At 36.1% G+C, this 22,271-nt stretch overlaps 1 protein-coding gene across 1 annotated transcript in view; it reads left to right on the top strand.

Moving 5' to 3' along the window:
• The window catches only part of RASA1 (RAS p21 protein activator 1), a 53,342-nt gene that overhangs the window by 13,997 nt on the left and 17,074 nt on the right, over window positions 1–22,271 (top strand). The window contains 11 exon segments of the mRNA XM_029959942.1: window positions 1,257–1,406; window positions 3,778–3,913; window positions 4,669–4,739; window positions 7,435–7,552; window positions 8,426–8,457; window positions 10,700–10,752; window positions 11,442–11,592; window positions 16,076–16,154; window positions 18,357–18,477; window positions 19,807–19,963; window positions 21,512–21,599. Of these exon segments, the coding sequence (XP_029815802.1) occupies window positions 1,257–1,406; window positions 3,778–3,913; window positions 4,669–4,739; window positions 7,435–7,552; window positions 8,426–8,457; window positions 10,700–10,752; window positions 11,442–11,592; window positions 16,076–16,154; window positions 18,357–18,477; window positions 19,807–19,963; window positions 21,512–21,599 (1,156 nt within the window).

Raw genomic sequence — 22,271 nt, 5'->3', positions numbered from 1 at the left:
GAGACCTGTATTAGCAAGCACATGGCTTTGCCAGGGTAAACAGTATCTGTGCTGGTGCTGCTTCTACTGGTATAATGATTTTTACTAGTTTAGTCTATCTGATTTTTCTTTTGACAAAAGCTCTCAAAGCTTTGGCTTCCATTTTGTAGAAGAAAAATGCATCTGATCAGATTTTATCAACAATTTAGCTATTGATTTTTTTTTGGAACTTCAATTTGTGATATATTTGATATTCTTGCATATATTAGTTCAAAAGGTCATTTACATATCTCTTCCAAATTGCATTTTTGTGACTCTTGCAAGACATATGTGAAGTGTTAGAACTAAAAGGTACATGATCTGAAATAGTGAAGTATTTAAATTGTCTAAAACAGTGGCTGTTTGGAAGGTGATGTTTTCTTGAATGTAAAAATTAAAGTTTGAATTAAGCAGAGTTAGTTGGTGGAGCTAATGAATTATTACAGTATATAGCTCTGGAACATGCTGTGGCTTTGTGAAGGTGGTGAGAGCAATGGTTGGCAATGTTTGAAAAGTACTCTCCATTGCTGCCTTTTTTTTTTTTTTAAGGAAGTAATATTTGATCATTTTGGATAGAACAAGGGTTCTCACAAAGGCTTGTAAATAAACTGAGTAAGGTGATTGAATGCTTGAATGATAACAGTAGATTGAAGTATTCCCTTGTTGCACTTTGCAGTCTGTGATTTGCTGTGCATCAGCACTCATTTTCAATTGATAGGGTACACATCGTGATTAGGAAAGATGGCTTTGGGGCTGGATGGTGGTCTGGTGGCTGCTGTCCCATTCACAGGCTTTGCTGCAGCAGTATCTCTGTCAGCTGATAAGCAGGCTGATACCATGCACTTCTCAGTTTGTGCTTTTGAAATATCCAGCATGAACTAAAACCTGTGTAGGCTTAAAATGCAGGAGTCTTCCAAGTCAGATCACTCATCTCTGTTCCTGTTTAAAATAAGCAAATTAGGGAGGAGAAAAAAACTGAGGATACATATAGACCCTCCACCTTAGGGTGGTTCCTTGGGAAAAGCAGGTTATCTGAAAAACTTGGCTGTGTTAAAAGTATTGTTTATTAGAAATAGGTAAACTTGGAGGTTAAACTTGTAGCAATGTAATAACTTCGAAACAAAGCTTTGAAGTTACATCACTTTTGACTGAAATCTTTTGTTAGTTTCATAGATTTGTTGTGTGAGAATAAACAAAACCCTTAAGTTCTAAGGACACTCATTGTTACTCTTTTTCAGGTGGTATCATGGAAAACTTGACCGAACAATTGCAGAAGAACGTCTTCGACAAGCGGGAAAACCTGGAAGTTACCTTATTCGAGAGAGTGATCGGAGACCAGGTTCATTTGTGCTTTCATTCCTTAGTAAAACAAATGTCAATCATTTTAGGTGAGAATTAAATGTTTTATTTTGAATATTGTGATCCATTTTTTTTTTTGTTTCAGAACTCAGTAGGGTGCAAGCAGAAAACTATCATTGTATTATAATTCAATATTTTTTACTCTTTATGCTTATGTTGTACAGCTTTTTACTTGTGTTTAATTGTTTTAAAATATGATGCTTAAAATTACTTTATAAAATAAAGAACTAAAGTGTCAGGAAAACGAAAATATCTGTATACAGAAGCTAGTCTATAGTGGTTTTGAATAGGCTTTAAGCAACATACAGGCTTCATTAGTCAGTCAAGGAGATTGTTTTGAGTCTGTTCTATAGTAGTCATTGTAGCTCACATGGCATAGTTAAAGTGCTAGCACATCTGTTTGCTTCCTTAATTTGGAGGGGAAAAAATGAAAAAAAGAACCAGGAAAAAAAAAGGAAGAAAAAGAAGAAACAAAGAGGTATTTAATAACCAAAGCGTTTGCTGGAAACAGCTTTCAGCATGTGTTAGAATTAGTTGTTTGTAATACAAGTAGCTCTTTATCCAGAGTGGTAGCTTGGATTACTTTACCACTGTCAAACAAGTGTGCATTATGAAGTTTGTTTATTCCTTGGTGTAAATGAGGTGTATAGTGCTGACTAACCTTCTTAGAGCAGCTTGAAGGTTAGTCAGCAAGTGGAGTGCTGCAGTGTAATGTTCCTCTTTACAAAATAGGAAGGCAAATGCATTTCTTCAGCAGTAAAAGAAGTATTTGTCAGTTGTCTTGATCCTAACAAACAAGTTGGAAGCAAATACTTCTTACGAAGTTGGGAATTATCCAGAATACCGTTTTATAAGCCACTATGTGCATGGCTTGCAGATGTAGGGAGGTTTTGGTTGCACCTACTGTGTGATGAAGTGTGATTCAGAGGTCTTGATGTACTATAGCCGTGAAGGCATAATTCTACTAAGTGCAGACAATGTGACACACAGTACCTTATGTTTGTATCTTGCCATCTGAGCTCTCAATTTCAGCTTCTCAGCTGTACTGATACACATAGGGCAACTGCTTCCTGTGTAGCAGTAGCAGAAAAGGAAACTCTGGCCATACTTGCCTTCTAGTGCTGTTTTGGAGTCTTGGATTATTTTTAAGAGCTTCTCCTTTTGAAGTCAGTGTCAGGCAATTGGCTGTTGGTTTATGCACCCTGTAAAAATGGGTGCATTTCGGATAGAAAATAATCAAATGATTTCCAATTCCCTAAGAAAAATATTTTTAATCCTTAAGGAATCATTCTTTCAGTTCTTTTGGTGTCCCTTGAAAGTTGTATACAGTCATATATGCAGCATGTTTTTGGTGAGTCAGTGATACAATATACTTTGAGACAATATATTTGTTTTTAATCTTTTCCTTCAGAGTTTTCGATGATTACAGAAGTCTTTCTGTATTTGCTAACTCAGTGTTCTGAAGAAAGGTTTCATTTATGCTTGATGAAATAATAATCCAAACCACTAAATTTCATTTAGAACCTGATCCCTGTTGAATAATTTGCCAAGAAATCTTAGAGAAAATCTGCTAAAACACCTAGCCTGTGTCCTTAGAGTTGTATTGTTTTCTGACTCCCCTTGCAGTGCTATATGCTTATAAACTTTAATCTCCGAAGATTCATCTCTATGTACATTTTACGTCACTGTTTGGGAGAAATAATTTAGTTCAAATTAGGCATTAAAGAATCTCTGCTTTAAGAAGTATCACCAACCTTAAATAGTAATAAACAGTTCTGTAGGAAGTTAAATTACTGAAATGGTTGTGTAAGCTTTTTTCCATTAGTTATCAAATTTTTAATTTGAGTATAAAGGACATACTTTGATTATTCTGAAGTAATTTCTTAACGATTAATATGGATGCTAAGGTAACTGTAATGAAGGGACTAATTTTTGAAGGTGTTAGTTTTCTGTATTGTATAATCAAATGTAGTAATTTTTTGTTAAAATACTTTGCTACTTCATTAAATTTGTCTGTGATCATAAAAGGTGTATGTCCTGTATGATACAAATAATAATACTTTTGTGTCTACCAGTGCATTGCTTCAGTTTTCCAGGACACTCAACACATTTTTCTCCTTTTAGTTTCAGTTAGTTCTGACAAATGTACTGTCTTTTCTGTAAATCAGCACTTTCTTTAGATAGAAGACTGGTGTATTATGCAATATATATCTGTAATTTTTGATTAAATATTCATTAGCTAAGGTTTAATTAAATGTTTATAGAGATCCTGTAATACTGCATTTTGCTGCATATAGGCACTGTTTTAAGAATCAGACATGACCCTAATCTCCTTTTCTTTAAAAAAAAAAGGTAGCAAAAATTTTTCTAGTGTCAAACTTCTTTTTTTTTAATTAACAGGATTATTGCCATGTGCGGGGATTATTACATTGGTGGACGTCGTTTTGCTTCACTCTCAGACCTGATCGGTTATTACAGTCACGTGTCCTGTTTACTGAAAGGGGAAAAGCTGCTATTTCCAGTAGCACCTCCAGAGGCAAGTAGTAACATTTTATAGCAAAATTCTGAATTGTAGCTTAACCTAAATGTTCTTAACTTTAATCAACATTCATAGTTATCTTTGGGAAAACCACTTCAGAAAGTTTCCTGTAGTTCTGCAAAGGCATGTGTGGAACTATAGGGAATATAAAAATGCATTTTTACTGATACAAAGTAGTGATTTAAAAAAACCCCACTATTTATTGAAAATATATAATAAGGAAGCTAGAGGTGTTGCAGTTATCTCCAAATGTAGTAACAGCATTTTAAGTAGACAGAAATAAACAAGAAAGTGTGCAGATCTTGGCTAATAAAGAGCACTGTTGTAATGTAACCTTCACTGCTCTGTGGTATCAAGCGATGGTTTCAAAATATGCAGTCTGGAGATAACCAAGGTTTCTTTCATGTGCCCATCCTTTAAACAATATAAGTAATTAAAATGAAACAAAACATTGCATAATATCCCACACAACAAAACCCAAAACCTAAATAGCAATGTTTCTAAATGTTAAACTTCTGGACATTTCTTTCAGTCTAAGTGAAAAAGAAGTTTAAAATGAGAGCTCTCTTAGCTAAGTGTATGAATTATGCATTTCCAGCTCTCAGTGGTTTTGAGCTTTGAAAGTTCAAAACTGGCAGGGGAGATATAAGTGATGTTACTAGTCCTTTGCCTCAGAATAGCATAATGCTGGGGAGAAGGATTCTACACTATAGAGAAGAGTATTATCTTTGATCTCTCCTCTTACATTGTAGCCTGTGGAGGACAGAAGGAGAGTTCGAGCAATTCTACCTTACACCAAAGTGCCAGAAACTGATGAAATAAGGTATGTTTGAATAATAGTAGTAGCTGCAAAATTCTCAAGAGTACTTACGAATACTGAGGATTTAAGTAGATGTTCATAGGCAAATACTGCCCAGCTGCATCTTTAAACTTAACACAGATTAAAGGATGATGCCTCTCTGTTCTTTCTTTGGAAATAACAATAAGACTTTTTATTCTCAGTATTTGTTTATATTAGTTGTAAGGGAAGGTACATTAAGTTTATAGAAATAAAATTAGTAATGTTATAGTTTTTAAAAGCCCTAGACTTTTACCAAAAAAGTAAGTTTGTGTGAAAGAATTCTGTGCGGAAATGCCTTATGTGAGTATGTGAAAGAAGTGAGCTAGGTTTTTTCCTGAACTGCCACAGAACTGTTAGTAGATAAAAAGTTCAAAGCAAACAATTCAAACCACTAGAAAGTGAACCTTGACTACTGATAAATTTAAGAAAATGGAAAAAGGGCCTTTCAATAGAAGAGCATTTTCTGGTTGCTTAGAATTGGTACTGCTTTCTTTAAATGGATTTTTTTTTCAGATAGAAAAGTAGGAGTATTTGAAAGAGATTTCTAGTGATTTCTAATCTTATTAAGGAGTAGTTCTGGTTTCTTAAGTAGATGTAATACACCAGAATTGGGAATTGGTTTGGCTTTGGGACTATAAGCCTAAAATGTAGCGAAAGGTATGAGAGCTTTATATCCTCTTTGGAAAGGAAATGTATTCCAAGGGTCGCAGTCCAGTCCTATGTGACCCTTTAAAAGATGATATGAGGATATTTGGTTTTGCGGTTATGCTTTTTAAGAAGGTGATAAGACAAGGAAGGGCCTTTCCAATGGCATATTGCAAATAAGGCTTCCTATTATGTGTGAGCATAAGAGAGACTGAGTCCATTAAGTGCCTTATTGCACCTACCAACTTAAGAGGAAAAAGCATTTTATTACTTTACTATTATCATCAGCTGGGACCAAAGTTCTCATTTTGTTCTAGATTGAATTAATATGCTCATGAAGACATTATGCATTTCAGAGAATCTTGACCTAGAATTTTAATATCATAGTTAATATTTAGCAAGTTTGAAGTATTACTGAGTTAATTTCAGCCTGTGTTCTATGTAGTAACAGTACAGCTGATGGAATGTGTTCTTGTTGTCTGTCTTCTATTAAGGTTCAAAAGCAGCTGAATTTATTCTTTGTTTTCAATAGCGGTTTGTTGCTTTTTGTTCTTTAATTCTTGCTGTGTGCTATTGTTGAAGTTAATGCCTTTTCTGTTAACCTGTTTCAAATAAGAGAAATGCCATAGACATTTGCTGTGTAATTTTTGACTGAAATAGTAATTAATGAGCTTTGATCCTTTATTCCTTTTCCTGTACCCTAATGTGTCATGAAACTTGATTGAAAAATCGGTGCTGCAGTGAAAGGTTTTTATATGACCTGAGTTTGGAGTAAGGAGTAACCTACACTAACCTTCCAGAAATGAAACTCCCATTGACTAGGTGCTGGGTCCTACAGTTTGAGCACAACAACACCATGCAGTGCTACTGGCAGGGGGAAGCAGCATGAGCCAGCAGTGTGCCCAGGTGGCCAAGAAGGCCAGTGGCATCCCAGCTTGTATCAGGAACAGTGTGGCCAGCAGGACCGGGGAAATGATTCTTCCCTTGTACTCAGTGCTGGTGAGGCCACACCTGGAGTGTTGTGTCCAGTTCTGGGCCCCTCAGTTCAGGAAGGATATTGAGGTGCTGGAGCAGGTCCAGAGAGGAACAGTGAGGCTGGTGAAGGGACTTGAGCACAAGTCCTGTAAGGAGAGGCTGAGGGAGCTGGGGCTGTTCAGCCTGGAGAAGAGGAGGCTCAGGGGAGACCTCATCACTCTCTACAACTCCCTGAAAGGAGGTTGTAGCCAGATGAGAGTCAGGCTGCTCTCCCAGGCAGCTAGTGACAAGATGAGAGGACCTAGTCTTAAGCTGTACCAGGGGAGCTTTAAGTTGGACATTAGGGGGAATTTCTTCACAGAAAGGGTGATTAGACATTGGAATGGACTGCCCGGGGAGCTGGTGGAGTCCCTGAAGGTGTTTGAGAAAAGACTGGATATGGCACTTAGTGCCATAGTCTAGTTGACAAGATGGTGTTCAGTCATAGGTTGGACTTGATGATCTCAGGTTTTTTCTAGTCTAGTTGATTTTGTGATTCTGTATGTTAATGCTTCCTATGCATTTCATGAAGTGAATTGTGCGGCTTCTCTGGTAGCTGTTCTACACTCTCTTTGTATCATTTGTCTTCATATGTAAGAACAGAAAGAACAGATATTCCACAGCTTCTATTATGCAAGATTATTTTTCAAGGAAAGGAATATTATTTTCTTGTAGACTACTGAGGGTTATTTTACTCGTGTTTAGTATTTGATCTCTCTTGATAAAAGAACAATGTTACTGTCTTTTAATATTGTTGTGGTGTTATTTTTGAAGTTGATAGCACTGAAGTATATATTAGATACCAAACATAAATAAAAAATACAAAAACTTTTATATAGCAGCCTCTTAACTGTGAGGAAAAATACACATGATATGCTTGGGGTATGAATTCATGCGTTTTTCACAAGTAGGTTTTCCCAAATATTTTGTGGAAATTATACTCAAGAATTCACTGTGTTTATTAAAGTTTATATTACGATCGTATCTCTGACTTAAATCTTGCTGTAACCCTCTTCAGTTTCCTTAAAGGAGACATGTTTATTGTCCATAATGAATTGGAAGATGGCTGGATGTGGGTTACAAACCTTCGGACAGATGAACAAGGTCTTATTGTAGAAGACCTGGTAGAAGAAGTGGTAAGTAATTTTTGTATTCAAATTTCTTAAGTGAATGAGATGCTTTTTGTAAAATAATATTTGAATGAACAAAAACTAGTGACATTTAGTTGCTTGTTTTCTAATTATGTACTTTTCTAAACCAAGTAATTTGATCTAGTAGCTCTAGAATACTGCAACAAACCTTTAAGCCTAATTCAGTATCAAAAATGCCTATTCATGTGTTGTCCAAATACAGGTAGAAATAAATGGTACTGTAAATTTGCTAAGCACTTCCCTAAACTTGACTGTCCCGATGAAGAATCTGCTACTCATTTCAGTTGCATTTCTTTCTTACCATTGCCATGAAATGTCAAACTCCACAAAATGTAATTTTGCATTATGGCAGGTCTTTCTCTTCATACTAGGGTGAAATTTGGCTTAAAAATTTATTGACAAGAGGGGAAAAAAAGAAAAATATACTTTTTATAATATTTTCCTGTACAGTACATGTGTTTTGCTAATAGCAGTATTACCCGAGATGCTTCTCTCAGACCTGTGTCAGGATGTGAATGACTAAATTGAAGTGGCAGTACTAGACTTGATCTGTAGTCTGATAGGTCAGTGGCTAATTTAAGCTTAGGAAAGTTGAGATTTTAGAAGGTTACCACCTCTAAAAAAGGACTTGAAACATGAGAGAAACAATCCTCCAAAAGAACATATTTTGGCTGAATTTCCACTTAATGAATGAAGAGGAAAACTTTTCACAGAATTGTAGTAAGCCCTTTAGTTCAAAAATGCCTCAGACTTCTAAGTGTTTTGTATATTTTCTACAGAAGGTCTTAACTTATGACATTTATTTTTCGAATTGAGCTGTACTGTCGTCATGCACTTAATATGTTAATTTTTTCATAGGGAAGAGAAGAAGATCCTCATGAAGGCAAAATGTAAGGATTTTTGTTTTGTTATTAAAAGCAATCATAACTGTTTGTAAACTTCAACTATGAGATTTCCAAGCTTTTTTTTTTTACCAAAGAGATTTGTTTTTTTGTTTCAAGACATTTTTATGTATTAGCTGCTGAAGATGCATGGATAAGTAACATGAAAGGGTCCTGCGATAGGTTTGCCTACTGCTAATGGATATTGCAGTGTTGAATTCTTGGATGAGTCCATGTATAATCACTTTCAGCCAAATTATGCACAATGGAGTATTTCTTGAACAGAGTTGCTGTAGAGTACTCTAAGTACTGGAGAGAGAGCAAAGTACTAGAAATACTAAAATACTAGAAATACTAGAGTGTTAGAAAAGTATCTGTTAGCCTCGTGAGTGGTAGAGTTATCTGCTGGAGGATGGGAGGGTTCTACAGGGCGATCTGGACAGTCTGGATTGATGGGTCGAGGCCAGTGGTAGGAGATTCCACAAGGTCAAGAGGTCGTTCCTGCCCTTGGATCACAACAACCCCAGGCAGCAATACAGTCTGGAAGAAGGGTGTCTAGAAAGCTGCATATGGGGAAAAAGACATGGGGGTACTAGTTGACAATGGCTGGCCGTGTGCCCAGGTGGCCAAGAAGGCCAATGGCGTCCTGACTTGGATCAGCAGTAGTGTGGCCAGCAGGACCAAGGCAATGATTATCTCTCTGTAGAGGGTCCTGGTGAGGCTACACCTCAAATCCTGTGTTCAGTTCTTGGCCACTCATGGCAAGAAAGACATTGAGGTGTTAGAGCAAGTCCAGAGAAGGGCAACAGAACAGGACAAGGGTCTGGAGCACAGGTGTGGTGAGGAGTGGCAGAGGGAGTAAGGGGGGCTCAGCCTGGAGAAAAGGAGGCTCAGGGGTTAACTTCTCACTCTACAACTACCTGAAAGGAGGTTGTAGCCATGTGGGGATCTGTCTCTGCTCCTAACAAGTGATAGGACAGAAGAAACAGCCTCAGATTACACCAGGAGAAAATTAGATTGGGTATCAGGGAAAATGTCTTCACTGAAAGGGTTGTCAAACCTGGGAATACACTGGCCAGGACAGTGGTGGAATCATCATCCCTGGAGGGATTTAAAATGTGTGTAGATGTGGCATTTCGAGATGTGATTTAGTGATGGACTTCGCAGTACAGGGTTAATGATTGGACTTGATGAACTTAAAGGTCTCTTCCAACCCAAAGGATTCTAAGGTACTACAAAGTGAAGATGAGTTGCAAATAAAAAATTACTAGTGGCTTGGTTATTTAATCTCATGTCCTCATTTGTCAGTTTGCACTTGCTGCTTTTTCACTGTTACCCACTTTTCAGTCTCCAAGAGGCTGGTGGCTGAAGGAGGCATTTCGCTAGTATGTTTGTTGTGTACTGAGTTCTGCTAATCAATTTGGCAGTATGGAGCCCTTCAAATGTGGAATTTTTTATTTACTTTTTTGCAAAGTAGCTGGTAGCAGATATTTGGAACTTTTATACTGTCTTTCAACATTTGTTTGCCTTTCAGAGAAATACAGAGGAGATTGCCTTGAGCATACCCTAAAGGTAGTATAGGAAGAAAGTTAGAAATTGGGCTCTTTTCTGATACATAAAGAAGCCATATTTTTAGCTTTCATTTGAATACAGAATATTAAGCTGCAGCATGTAGCAGTTGTAGCAACTGAATAGTGCTAAGTATCAGGCTAAGACTAGGCAGAGGCTGCTGAACTTTTATGGAATACTGCTCTGACACAGAACTCTGGGAAGGTACAAGGTGTGTGATCAAAGCAGTTTGTATTCATTAATCTAACAAAGTTAGGTTTTATTTCCACAGCTCTGGCAAATTTGAGTTTGTGGTTTTCTGTGCAGTGTTTTAACTTCCTTGTTTGAGCTTTGGATTTTATGATTCAAGTAAACTGCTGTGTGATACTGACTTCAAATAATGCCTATCAAATTGTCTACTCTTTAGACAATTCATTTTAATCTCTAAACAGAGTTGGGTTTGGACATCAGCTCCAAGTGTTGGATATTTTTATTGAAATTATTTATATACCTGTTAATGTTACTTTTTTCATGGTATTGGTGGAACAGAATCATTAAGTAACATATTCATTGTCTCAGCTATATATATTAGGTCTGTTTAAATAAAGATTAATTTATAGGTACTAGAGCCTTGAATGTCACCACAACCAAAACAGAGAGCTGGTAGTCTTGCTTTCTGATTTTTCTCTTCATCTTTGTTAAGATGGTTCCACGGGAAGATCTCCAAACAAGAGGCTTACAATTTGCTGATGACAGGTACATGTATTTCTGATTGAAATAGTAATAGTGAAATGGCACAAAAAGGATCCTTTTAATATTAGAGTGTGACAAAACTTGCTTTTATGTCAGAACATATGTAAGTATCTTAAGAGTCTCAAATCCCTGCGGTTGTTACTTCAGTAGAAAACTACACTGGCGGAAAACTGTTGTGGCTATTAGTACTGTTAATGTAATAATTTTTGATTTAAATAATTTTTAAATAAATAAATGTGTTATCAGTTATTTCACTTTTTGATGTCTTCTTCAAAATGCTGTGGAGACTAGGCTTTTATATACCTAAAAGAAAATATATTATAAACATTCTTTGCACTTTCTGAAAGCAAATATTTCTTTAAATGAAAACATCAGTATTTTTCAGCCATGTTGTTTAATAGCTTACTTTAAATATTGGAACAGAAATTCTTATTTTTTGAAAACATTATCAACCCTTTTTAGTGCTTTTTTAAAGACGGGGAAAAGATGATGTGGGCTACAACTAAACCATTTTTTATTAATTTTGGTGGCTTAGTCCTAGTTCACCTAGTTGGAGAGCACTGCTGGAATTTACCTTACAGGCTTTGTATTTCTTCAAGTGTGCTATTCTTCCTAATTTAGGTGGAAATGGATTTAACAGGGGTTTATAGAGAACACTTAAGAAAATTAACACTGTTACGATATCTTTTCAGTTGGTCAGGTGTGCAGTTTTCTTGTGAGGCCTTCAGATAATACCCCTGGGGATTATTCACTTTATTTTCGGACCAGTGAAAATATTCAGCGTTTTAAAATATGTCCAACATCAAACAATCAGTTTATGATGGGAGGCAGATACTATAATAGGTAAGTTTTGATGGCAAAAGGAATTGTATGTATTTTATACTTGTATAACTTGATTCTGTTTATGATTACTGCTATACTTTTAAGACTATGATTTTCTTTATAGAAACTATTTTCCCTAACTTCCTTAGTAGTTACCTGTAACTGAGCAAGTTCTTAAAGCTTAAAGAGCCCCAGTGTACCTTTTTTCTCTTGAAGTATTAGTCCTTCTGCAGACCAGTTCAGTCACACTGTAAATTGTGGATTGTAAGGGTCATGTGGATCCATAGACTGTGGATCTGTAATTAGGAGAATGCTCTGTTGGAAGTAGCTTGGAAACTACTCAGTGTGTTCTTGGCTATTTGAAAAGGGATAATAGAAATATTAATTTTATCTGAGACATTCATTAGAGTTTTCAAATGATAGAAATGGGTATTCACAAGAAAGGGGAAAAACATCTTCATTGTTAGAAAAAGTTATTAAATTGCATTTTAATGTGTGTGTTATACCTGGAAAAGAAATACAGATCAGTTCAGAGAGCAAATTTGAGATGTACTTGTTCTGCCGTTGGTGCAAAAATATAGTAATTTGTACAAAAAGAAAGAGAAATAATGAGATATGTGTCCCCTTTTGTGGAAGAATCTATCAGTACACCTCCATCCGTGGTAGTCTTGTTTTTAGAGTTCCTGTAGGTGGAAGACTTCTCAGTAGAGAAAACTTGCCTTCCTCTTTTGATGGAGGTCATTGCCTGCCTCAAAAAAATCAGCATTTTTCCAGTCTTGGTCACTTAGAACCAGGGCATTCTTCATCCCAGTAGAGAATTTCTCTCACTTCCAGCTTGGCTTCTGAGTGGGTAGACATCCAGCAGCTGGTGTGTCTGAGAAAATGTCGAGGTCTCCTCACTAAGAAGTTCAGTGGACTTTGTCATATGACTTCACATGGACGATGGTTTGAGGCTAAACAATTGGACCCTTATGAACCTATGCCTGTGCCACACCTAGGCTGCTTGAATACCTTCTTCATTAATCAGTCTGGCCTCCAGACATCCTCATTGAAAACCAGGCGAGCTGCAGTGTCAGCCTTTTGTGAAGGTAAATGCTCTTTTGCACATTTTCTAATTACATGGCTTATTAGGAGGACGATAGGCCAGGAGCCCTCACCCTAGGTGATGTCAAATTTATCAGCAAGTTAGTGGAACTCTTATTAGGCTCAAATGATTTTGCAGCATTAAATAGTGTTACTTCAGAAAGTTACTACATGAAGTTATTACAATTCTGCTGGATTTACTTAAGGCATGGATTACATTTGTCTGAAGGAGATTCTATGGTGTTGAACAGAAAACTAAATTGTGAAGTTAAGTAGCAGTAAGTTATGACAGAATGCTTTAAGCATTATTTTTTTTTTTTTTTAATATTTTGGTACTTAGTTTCCAGAGATCTGCCTCACTGTGAAAGAGAATCTGATTCAGTTTTGTTGCATGTTTTGGAGGATTACTACTGTAATCACATTCAGTCCAACTTAGTATGTGTGGCAGGTTAGTAAATTTGCTGGAAATTCAAACATGATGAAGAATGCAGTGCAAGATAAGGCCCCAAAATGAAGATGCTAACTTGCCCAAATTCTGTGATGTAAGATCTACTGCAGATGGCATGAATTAAGGAGCAGGAAAAAGTGAATAACTTTGTGGGATTTTAAATTCTTGTACTAGTTCAATAATGTGGACACTGTAAGAAGTATTTTAACATGGGAAGACTAATGTGGTTTTGTTGTATTGACTAATCAGAAGAGTCTGAAAAACAATAGGTATTGAACAATAGGTATTGAATCCAGAACAGAAATATGAAAAGTGTGGATTTATGTGCAAGGTAATGAGACTACAAGCATTTCTTGGTGCAGTGAATTCATCGTGGATTCTGTAAAAATGTAGTGTTTTTCTTCAAGGTGAGAATTTTGACTCTGAGAAGTGCTACTTCTTGGTTACCTGCATCTGTTTGACAGTGTCCATTAACTATAAACTTTTTTATATTAAGCTGTTTCATAAGTGCTCTCAAAGTATCTCCTTTGAAATCTGATTAGATCTTTACAAAATCATCCTTGATAGTATTTTTCGTATTCTCTTACAGTTTGGCGATTGTAATTGGGACAAAAGATAAAATGAAAACAACCCGCTCTTTGTTTGCAGAGTACTGATTACAGTTATAGTATCAATAAATGGTAGACTAAGATTTTCCATATAAAAGTAAAAAGTAAGTATAGTAAGGAAACACAAACCAAAAGAAGTTGTTTTATTTATTGGATATTTTGTATGTCAAAATGTGGGACTGGAATCACAATAACCTATACAAGCAACAGTATGTCTGCTTGTATTCCAGAAGAATTTATCTTGGGTGATCATTTCATATTCTTTGCTGCATAGGCTGACTTAATTTTTTCCAGTAACCTGCTCCTTTTGTGTGTGCTCCCACCATTCTTTATGTAAATTGCTTTGTAGAAGATAAGCATTTATTAGTGTTTCAGTAATTTTTCTAATTTTAGAACATGTGGTTAGGAAAAGCATACCAGGCCCTTTTTCTGTCCTTTCATTTCCTCTATCTGCCTTCTTCCAAAATTTAACCTGTGTAACAGGTGGCATTCAGAAAAAGCTATAAAATTAGAGATGATTCTTTGTTTCTAGAGATTCTATGTCAAAAGAAAACTTAAAAACATTGACTCAATAGTTTATGGTGAACAAGCTTTCAAGTTACCTTGAATTTTGATAGACAGCACAATTTGAAAGTTTAATAGACAACTGGAAGATAATTTTGATTCAACTGGTAGACTGATTGTATTGTGATGAGCTGAATGATATGGGTTTAATGTTTTTTGTCTTTGTAATTTAACAGCGTATAGAATTGGTATCACTTAGTACTGCTTTCTGTATTCTTTGTTATTTGAAATGTTTGCTGTTGTAAAAACTTTCAAATCATACTTAAAAAAAACCATACTGTTCACAATGGTGAGATACTTTTCAAATCATGCAAGTAGCTGAGATCTGGGGAATGTAACAAGCCCTATGCTGAGCATTTTAAAATTACCAAAGTAACTGTAATGTAGTATTGAGATCTATTTCTATTTATGTCTTATAAAAACAAGTCTAGCAGTTTAGTTGTTTTTTGTTTGTTTGTTTGTGGGGTTTTTTGTTTTTGTTTTTGGTTTCTTTTTAATCCAGGGTTATTTATGCCTTCCTTTACGTGGTTTGTATAAGTAGGATTTCTGTTCCTGTCAAATGCTAAAGAAGGCTATGATTCATTTTCCCCTAGATAAGTTTTGTGGTCAGTGTGATTTTATGCTTGATGTTACACACGTTAGGTAGCTCTGATCACTTGCAGATTGACATTCTGTAGTGTACATGTCTGGAGATACCTGGTATCTTCGTTTCAGCATTCAGGCATTTGAGCTGTTATAGTGGTAAGGTAGGTGACCATCTGAGTTGATGAGTGGGAGCAGAGGCTGCAGAGCCTCCATCAAGGCATGGAGTCTTAGTCTTTATGGTACTCTTAACTAGAAAAGGAGTTTTCAAATACAACTGAATTGAATTTGTCCTTCAGCCCATATTAAAAAGTAGGAAGAAATTAGGCACCTGCTCCTTACACTGGCATTTTTAATCAAGGACGGAGAGGATGCATTGATGGTCACGGCAGTCCTGGTTAAATGAGAGATAAAAGTTATGCAATGCTGTTTTATTGATTACAAAACGTTGGCAGTAGCTATTGTTAAAAAAAATGACCAAGTCATTATTTTATGTCATGTTACACAGTTTAAATTCTTATGCAGAAAACGGCTTATGCAGCTCAGATGTAATTGAAATTATTTGATTTCACTGAAACTGAAGCAGAAATTCATGTCATTCTATATACCTGAAAACTAAAAGTATGTGTGGGAAGATTGTTATATCAAGCTTGCACTAGTTCATAGCTTCAGAATTACAAGGAAAGAAAAGTGAACTGAGATGCCTTGATATAGCTTTATTTAGAAGTTTTTGAGGTTACTTTTACAGTATCAACTATTGTTCCTGTGTTGAACACATGCCTTGTTTGTTATCTTTGCACACACAGCCTAGAAGGAGATTGCACTTTGAGTATCTCCCGTTCTCCTTCCCTAGTTACTCTAGGACCTGGAAAATTATTGCCAATGAAATAGCAATTTTCAACCTAGTTGGAAAGTGGGTAATGCACATGTGCTACTTAAATGTGGAAAGTGCAGTGGCCTCATTTGGCATTTTAAGCAACTCATTAAAATATTTTGCAGAGTTTAGAATTAATATGTGCTGAATACGGTTTTGTGAACTTTCTTGACTTCAGTATATTAGCAAATTCTCATTGCTACAAGGAAGATTATGATGATTAACACTTGATTTTATTAAAACTCTGTGAGAAAGTTTTGTATGGTTGTATGGAAAAGCAGACTGTCAAACAGAGAAAAAATTAATGAGTTTAACATTTCAATCTTCTTTTTCTTATTGAAACAGTATTGCTGACATCATTGAGCACTATAGAAAAGAACAGATTGTTGAAGGATATTACCTAAAAGATCCTGTTCCAATGCAGGTAAGATTTCATCTCTGAGTGTTTAATGTTGAAGTTACATACTGAACCATTGTCAAATCAGTTTATGAGCTGCATTACAGCAGAGATACAGGTAGTTAAACAGCTTCATCTCCAGTTTTAATGTTTTCAGCTGGTCTGTTTCTTTTTATTTTATCCTCAAATGCATTCACATACCAAAGGTTGGCTTGTAGTCAGCAGAAAATATGGTAAGCTCACTCTGTCCTGTTAGGTGTTCAGCCTCTGCCCTGTGCCCCTTGCTCTGGTCCCTGGCTCAAACATGCTGTGACTTAGTCCCACATTAGGGACTAAGGGAACCAGTCTGCCCTCCTTTCTTTTGTGTCTGGGTTTTTTCTCCTGTCAGAGGAAACCTGTACCCACAGAAAAGCTTCAGGGATGATTTCAGGCCTGGGATTGCAGCATTTGTTCTGGAGCATAGCATCTGCCCCATAGCAGATGTTGATTCTGAGAGACCACTAGTAATAAGCACACCACGTCATATAGGTTTTCTTGAACTTATATTTAGTTGTAGCATTTACATGCATATTTTATTCCTCCTTTGTTCCCAAGCTTTCCTGATTCAATGGTTAGAAATTTGCCTTCCTGTCCTCCCCAAATAGAGTTACAGTCAGTTCATATCCCTTTGGGAGATCTTTCATATTAATACGAGAACATTTCTTCTGTTCACCAAACTATGCACACCAAAGCTGATCATGTCACTTTCTGTAATGTTCTTGTAGCTACCCTGCTGCCACCAGTTTTGGTGTGAACTTGCCTTTCTTGAACACAGTGGACCAGAATAGTTTAGAGTACCGTGTCATGGGTAATTCCCTTTCTTGTTGAGGAAAGCACTTAACAAATATCCTAGAATACATGTAGTTTTCTGTGGTGGGTTGACCCTGGTGAGCAGCCAAGGACCCACACCTTAGTTTGCTCACTCCCTATTCCTGTGGGATAGGGGCAAAAGCAAAAGAACTCCTGGGTTGAGATAAATACAGTTTAATAAGCAAAGGAAGGGGTGGTGGGGTGATGCAAAGGCCATCACTCACCACCTCCCACAAGCAAACTGTGTTTGTGTCCTCAGTGCTTCCCTATTGTTTGCTGCTGTTAACTCATGCTTATTAATGTGGTTGGAACAGAAAGCAAATATGAATTCCCACACTGCTCCTTGAAACACTTTACTAGTAACTTTCCTCATGTTCTATCATTCCTCTTGAATCACAGCAGTAACTCTTCATTTTAGCTTTTTGCATATGTGCTTACAGTTCTTGTATTAATAAACTTTACACTGACTAATTCTCCTTGTGAGAGTACTTCAGATCCTTTTAAACTAGCCAGATACACTTGTGACTTTGTTTCAAAATTTAGCGGTCAGTGGTGCAGTTAATGTTCTGCTTTGTGTACATCCCTTTCACATACCACTACGCTCCATTTTGAGGGGAAAAAAATTCTCAAGTTTTGCTTTCTTTTAGGGTCAGTCTGATTGACTTCCCACGTCTAATATGAAATTTACTTAAAAATATTTGTTGCTAGATCTGTTGTTTTGTGCCCTGCTCCTTGTGTAGTTATGTTATGGACATCATCTCAGTTCTGTTCTCACTGCTTGACAGTCTTGCTTTTCATGTTTTCTTATGGATAAAGAACTTCTGCTCATCACCTTACTTGGTAAGGTCAGACTTAGCTTTGGTTTTGGCTATTCTTGTTTATTACTTGCATTTCCAGATCCTGCCATTTTCTGTGTGAATTTATGCTTTTTCTGTTTCCTGTTTCTATTTTCTTCTCTTGTCTTGAGTTCTGCTCAGTTAGGACATGTGAGTTCTAATGAGATTAATGAAGGGCTATGCCACTTTGAGTGAGTTGGTTCTGCACCATTTTTGTTGCTTCAGAGTTTATCCATGATTACTTGGGTCCATGACTAGACATTTAGCTAGATATATCTTTAAAGACTTGCATAAATAAATTTAACAGAAATCAGAGGGAAAGATACTGCTTTTTTCTGCCCATTCTTGAACTATGGAAATAGTTATATTACATTTCTAACAAGTGTTTTGTATGAAATATTATATTGCTTTGCTAAAATACACGAGAGAACAATAGTACTGAGTTGGTAGCATTCAGTAAGATGATCCTGGTTGCAACTTCATGGTATACATTTTTAATGGCAGTTTCCGAGCTTAAAGTATGTTTTTCTTACATGTTTTCCAGCACCAAGAACAAGTGCTTAATGATACAGTGGAAGGAAGAGAAATCTACAATACAATTCGTCGGAAAACAAAGGATGCATTTTACAAAAATATTGTCAAAAAAGGTTATCTTCTGAAAAAAAGTGAGTTATGTTTGCTTCTATTCTTTTTTATTCTTAAAAAAAATCAGATAAGGATCACAAAATCATAGAGTATTTTAAATGGGAAAGGACCCATAAGGTCCAAAAACACATGACTAAGAGCATTGTCCAGATGCTCCTTGAACCCTGACAGGCATGTCGCTGTAAGGATTTCCTTGAGGAGCCTGTTCCAAGGATGAGCTGCCTTCTCAGTGAAGAACTTTTGCCAGCCTGAACTTCCCGTTGCAGCTTCATTCTATTTCCTTGTGCCCTATTGCTGGTCACCAGAGGGTGGAGGTCAGCACCTCCTAGTTGAACATGCACACTTAGTGAGGTTAGTGTAGTAATGGTACTAGAAAAAGCAAAATTGAAGTGGACAAAAGGTTCTAGAAAGTGTGTGAGGAGGATGAAAGATCTTTCCTTAAGTAGTTTGAGAATAGAAGGACATGATACCTGAAATTACATACAGTATAAAAACATTGGTTGGCAGTTCTGAAAAAAATCAGACCACAGCACAAAAACTAGGCATCCTTATCAAGGTAGTGTTCAAACTCACTAAATAAAGTATATTTTCATTAAGTGTTTGTATTTGTATATGTGGAACCAGCCAAATTCTTAGATATGGTTGTGTTTGGGGCTTGATTCTGATTTAAGTTTGCATACAATATATTTCCATTTCTGTTCTTCAGCCATACTGCTTTAAGATGCTGTAATGCAATCTGTTAAACATTTATCACAGTTTAGGAGTAACTTTCTCATATCAAGAGTCTATCAAGACTAAACACTGCTACTGAATTCAAGGGTAGGTTTGATATAGAAGGCATAGAATGGGGTAAAAGGGTTAGGGAATGTGTAAACAAGGGAAAGGAACAAGGGACAAAGGGGTTTCTGCTTTTTAAAACCTACCTATAAAACTTACAAGTCTTACAAATATTAGAAAAATAAAAAAAACCATTAGGGGCTTAAGGCATCATAGTAATAAAAATATAATAAATTTGATCTACACTGTTATTATTTGCAATCTGTGTAGATACAGTCATAACAGTGATAGGAACTCACTGTTCAGGCAGCTCATAGGCACTTGCTTAATCCTGAAAATGTGTAAGGAACCTTTTGCAACTCTCCCTGCATCTGCGAAGAGGGTCTGGTTTTCGTCACATGTTGTGTAAAATTGAGTATGTATGCTGATTTTATAACTCGCGTGATTACCTGTACATTGTTCTTCTGTTTGGAATTTGGCAAAAACTGTACTGCCCTCTTTTCTTTTCTTCATTTACAAAATTTACATGTTCTTTTAAAAAGTACTATAACTTTTTTTTGACTCTTGTACAGGTAAAGGAAAAAGATGGAAAAACTTGTACTTTATATTAGAGGGGAATGATGCCCAGCTTATTTATTTTGAGAGTGAAAAACGAGCCACAAAACCCAAAGGACTAATAGACCTTAGTGTATGTTCCGTCTATGGAGTACATGACAGTTTGTTTGGCAGGTAGGACACTGGCTTTTTTTAATCGTATTGAACCAAGAATTGATAAAGAATTTTGTCAATTCAAAAAGTTCTACATTCCTTTGGTAGGTCTTTGAAAACTAACCCAGTTAAATGAAGTCTGTAAGTGCTTTTCTGTATGAGAACTAGTACTTTTGTTACAGTTGACCAACTTAGTAGTAAACTAGTTCATATGATTAAACATCCACAGGAAAATTTTTTTGCATAATTACTATATTCAGAGATAAGATTTGATGTGAAGATTATATCCTGTAATATTTTGATGTTCAAAATATGCTGAGAATCAAAAGCATTTCAGATATTATTAGTAATTACCAAGAAAGAGTTTACATATTTGTTCATTGGTAGTTACAAAAACAACTCCACTGGCCTGTATTATAGTGTTTTATAGAAGAAATAAGTGCATTTACTTATATAATAAATGATAGAAATTAGAAATTCTGGTTATCCTAAGGATCTCAGTATTTATTAAAAATTATACATACTCAACTTCTGTTTATTTTTGTGAAAAAACATCAAGACATGCTTAAAATTAGTGGCATTTCCTAAACTGCAAAGACTGGTGGGTTTTTTTATCTGTTTGGGTTCTTTTAAAATCTTTTCAATAAGTTTGAAAAAACCCTCCGTCTAAATACTGGAATGAGGAGCATGTATGTAGATAAAGAGTATCTAAAAAAATTACTGATACGTTCCTTATGTAGGTTGACAATTATGCAGGAAGCTTTGGTATATATTGTAATAAAGGAACATTTTGGTTATGTTTCTTGAACAGCTTTCAAGAAACCCTGTGTTGTGGCTTAGAGTGTAGTTGGGCACTAGGTGGTACCACAGGTGTGTAGGAGACCTGTGGTAGCAGCAACTTAGGAAGCTGTTAGTGGTGAACTACAGCTGAGACAAAGTTCTTCCTGCACTTCAGGTAACTGGTAAAAAACTGCCTTTGCTGTTTCCTCAGCAGTACAGTGAAGTCGGTACTTCTGTGACATTTAAGGTTGTATGGTTGTGTCACATACACCAATGTTTGGTGTGTGGTCCAGTACATACTGCATTCGTCATGAGAGCTATGGGACACGTTCAGATAGGGGATTCTCTAAGTTAATATTGTTTCCTGAAAGAACAAATCCTTAATGTATGATTAACCGCTTGTGAACTAATGCTGAACCTCTGCTGCTTTTAAATTCTCTAGGAATAGTCCTTGTTGATAAGTTTTTTCAGATGGCTGTTTTTTTTTTCCTCTGACTGTAAGTCAGCATACATGCCTGTTCAGTACAGAGCATTCTAAAAATTTATCAATACTCTGAAGGAGTTTTGAAGGGCCTGAGGAATCTTTTCATTGGAGTTCTTTCTCTTTTCGTGTTGTGATGATGACATGTAGACGAACAAAAATTGATGGAATATGCAGTGTTCCTTACAGACAAACAGCAGAAATCTGTTAATTCAGTGTAAACTTTGTTTTGGCACAGATCAAGGGAAGATGTCCGTTAATATGTGAAGATTAATAAAACTTACGTTTTTGTTTTGTTTATTTTTAAGGCCAAACTGTTTTCAGATAGTAGTTCAGCACTTTAGTGAAGAGCATTACATCTTTTACTTTGCAGGCGAAACTCCAGAACAAGCACAGGTGAGAGCTTTTGTTGCTAAGTGTAAAAAAGTAATTTTTTGTCTTGTGTTGTTTAATGATGTTGCCCTTCTGAAACAGGAAGCGTTATCACAAGTACTTTAGTGGTTATATTAGGAGGTGCTAACATGGAGTAGTGGCAGACTTGTCAGGGAAGAGGTTGGTGCTGAGAATCCAGCATCTGTATTACGTACTCTTTAGGGTTTTGGTTTGGACAAATTCTAGTCAGGTCCCATGGACTGAACTTCTATTATTTTCCATTCTGTGTTTTTGAAGAACATATACATTTCTTGACATAGTTCAATTCACTCTCTAGGACTTTTCCAGCATAGTAAGTAAGACTTTTACTTTAGACTGAAATAAATAAAGTGAAATGAAATGCTAATGCATGCATGTGTGCTCAATGATCAAAGTATATTGAACACCTGTTTGTCCTGTTTATAAATTGGTAGGTGTTCATAATCTTGGACCCTGATGGTGCATAAAACATAAAGTTTTCTGGTTTTATATGCTATCCTTCTGTTACTTGCTCTCTTAACAGTTATGTTCACTGATTAAGAATTGTGAGATAGGAGCCTACTTCTCTGAAACTCATTTTCCAGCAGGAGAGGCTATCTAAAATGACACGATGTTCTTATTTATTAAGTTTTAAGCTCTGAAAACCCTCAGATCTGA

This window comes from Manacus vitellinus, unplaced genomic scaffold (assembly GCF_001715985.3).
Source record: "Manacus vitellinus isolate BGI_N305 unplaced genomic scaffold, ASM171598v3 scaffold_23_pilon, whole genome shotgun sequence".
Classification (NCBI taxonomy): Eukaryota; Metazoa; Chordata; class Aves; order Passeriformes; family Pipridae; genus Manacus; species Manacus vitellinus.
Note: the sequence above shows the minus strand (reverse complement) of the source record. Positions and strands in the feature narration are given on the sequence as shown.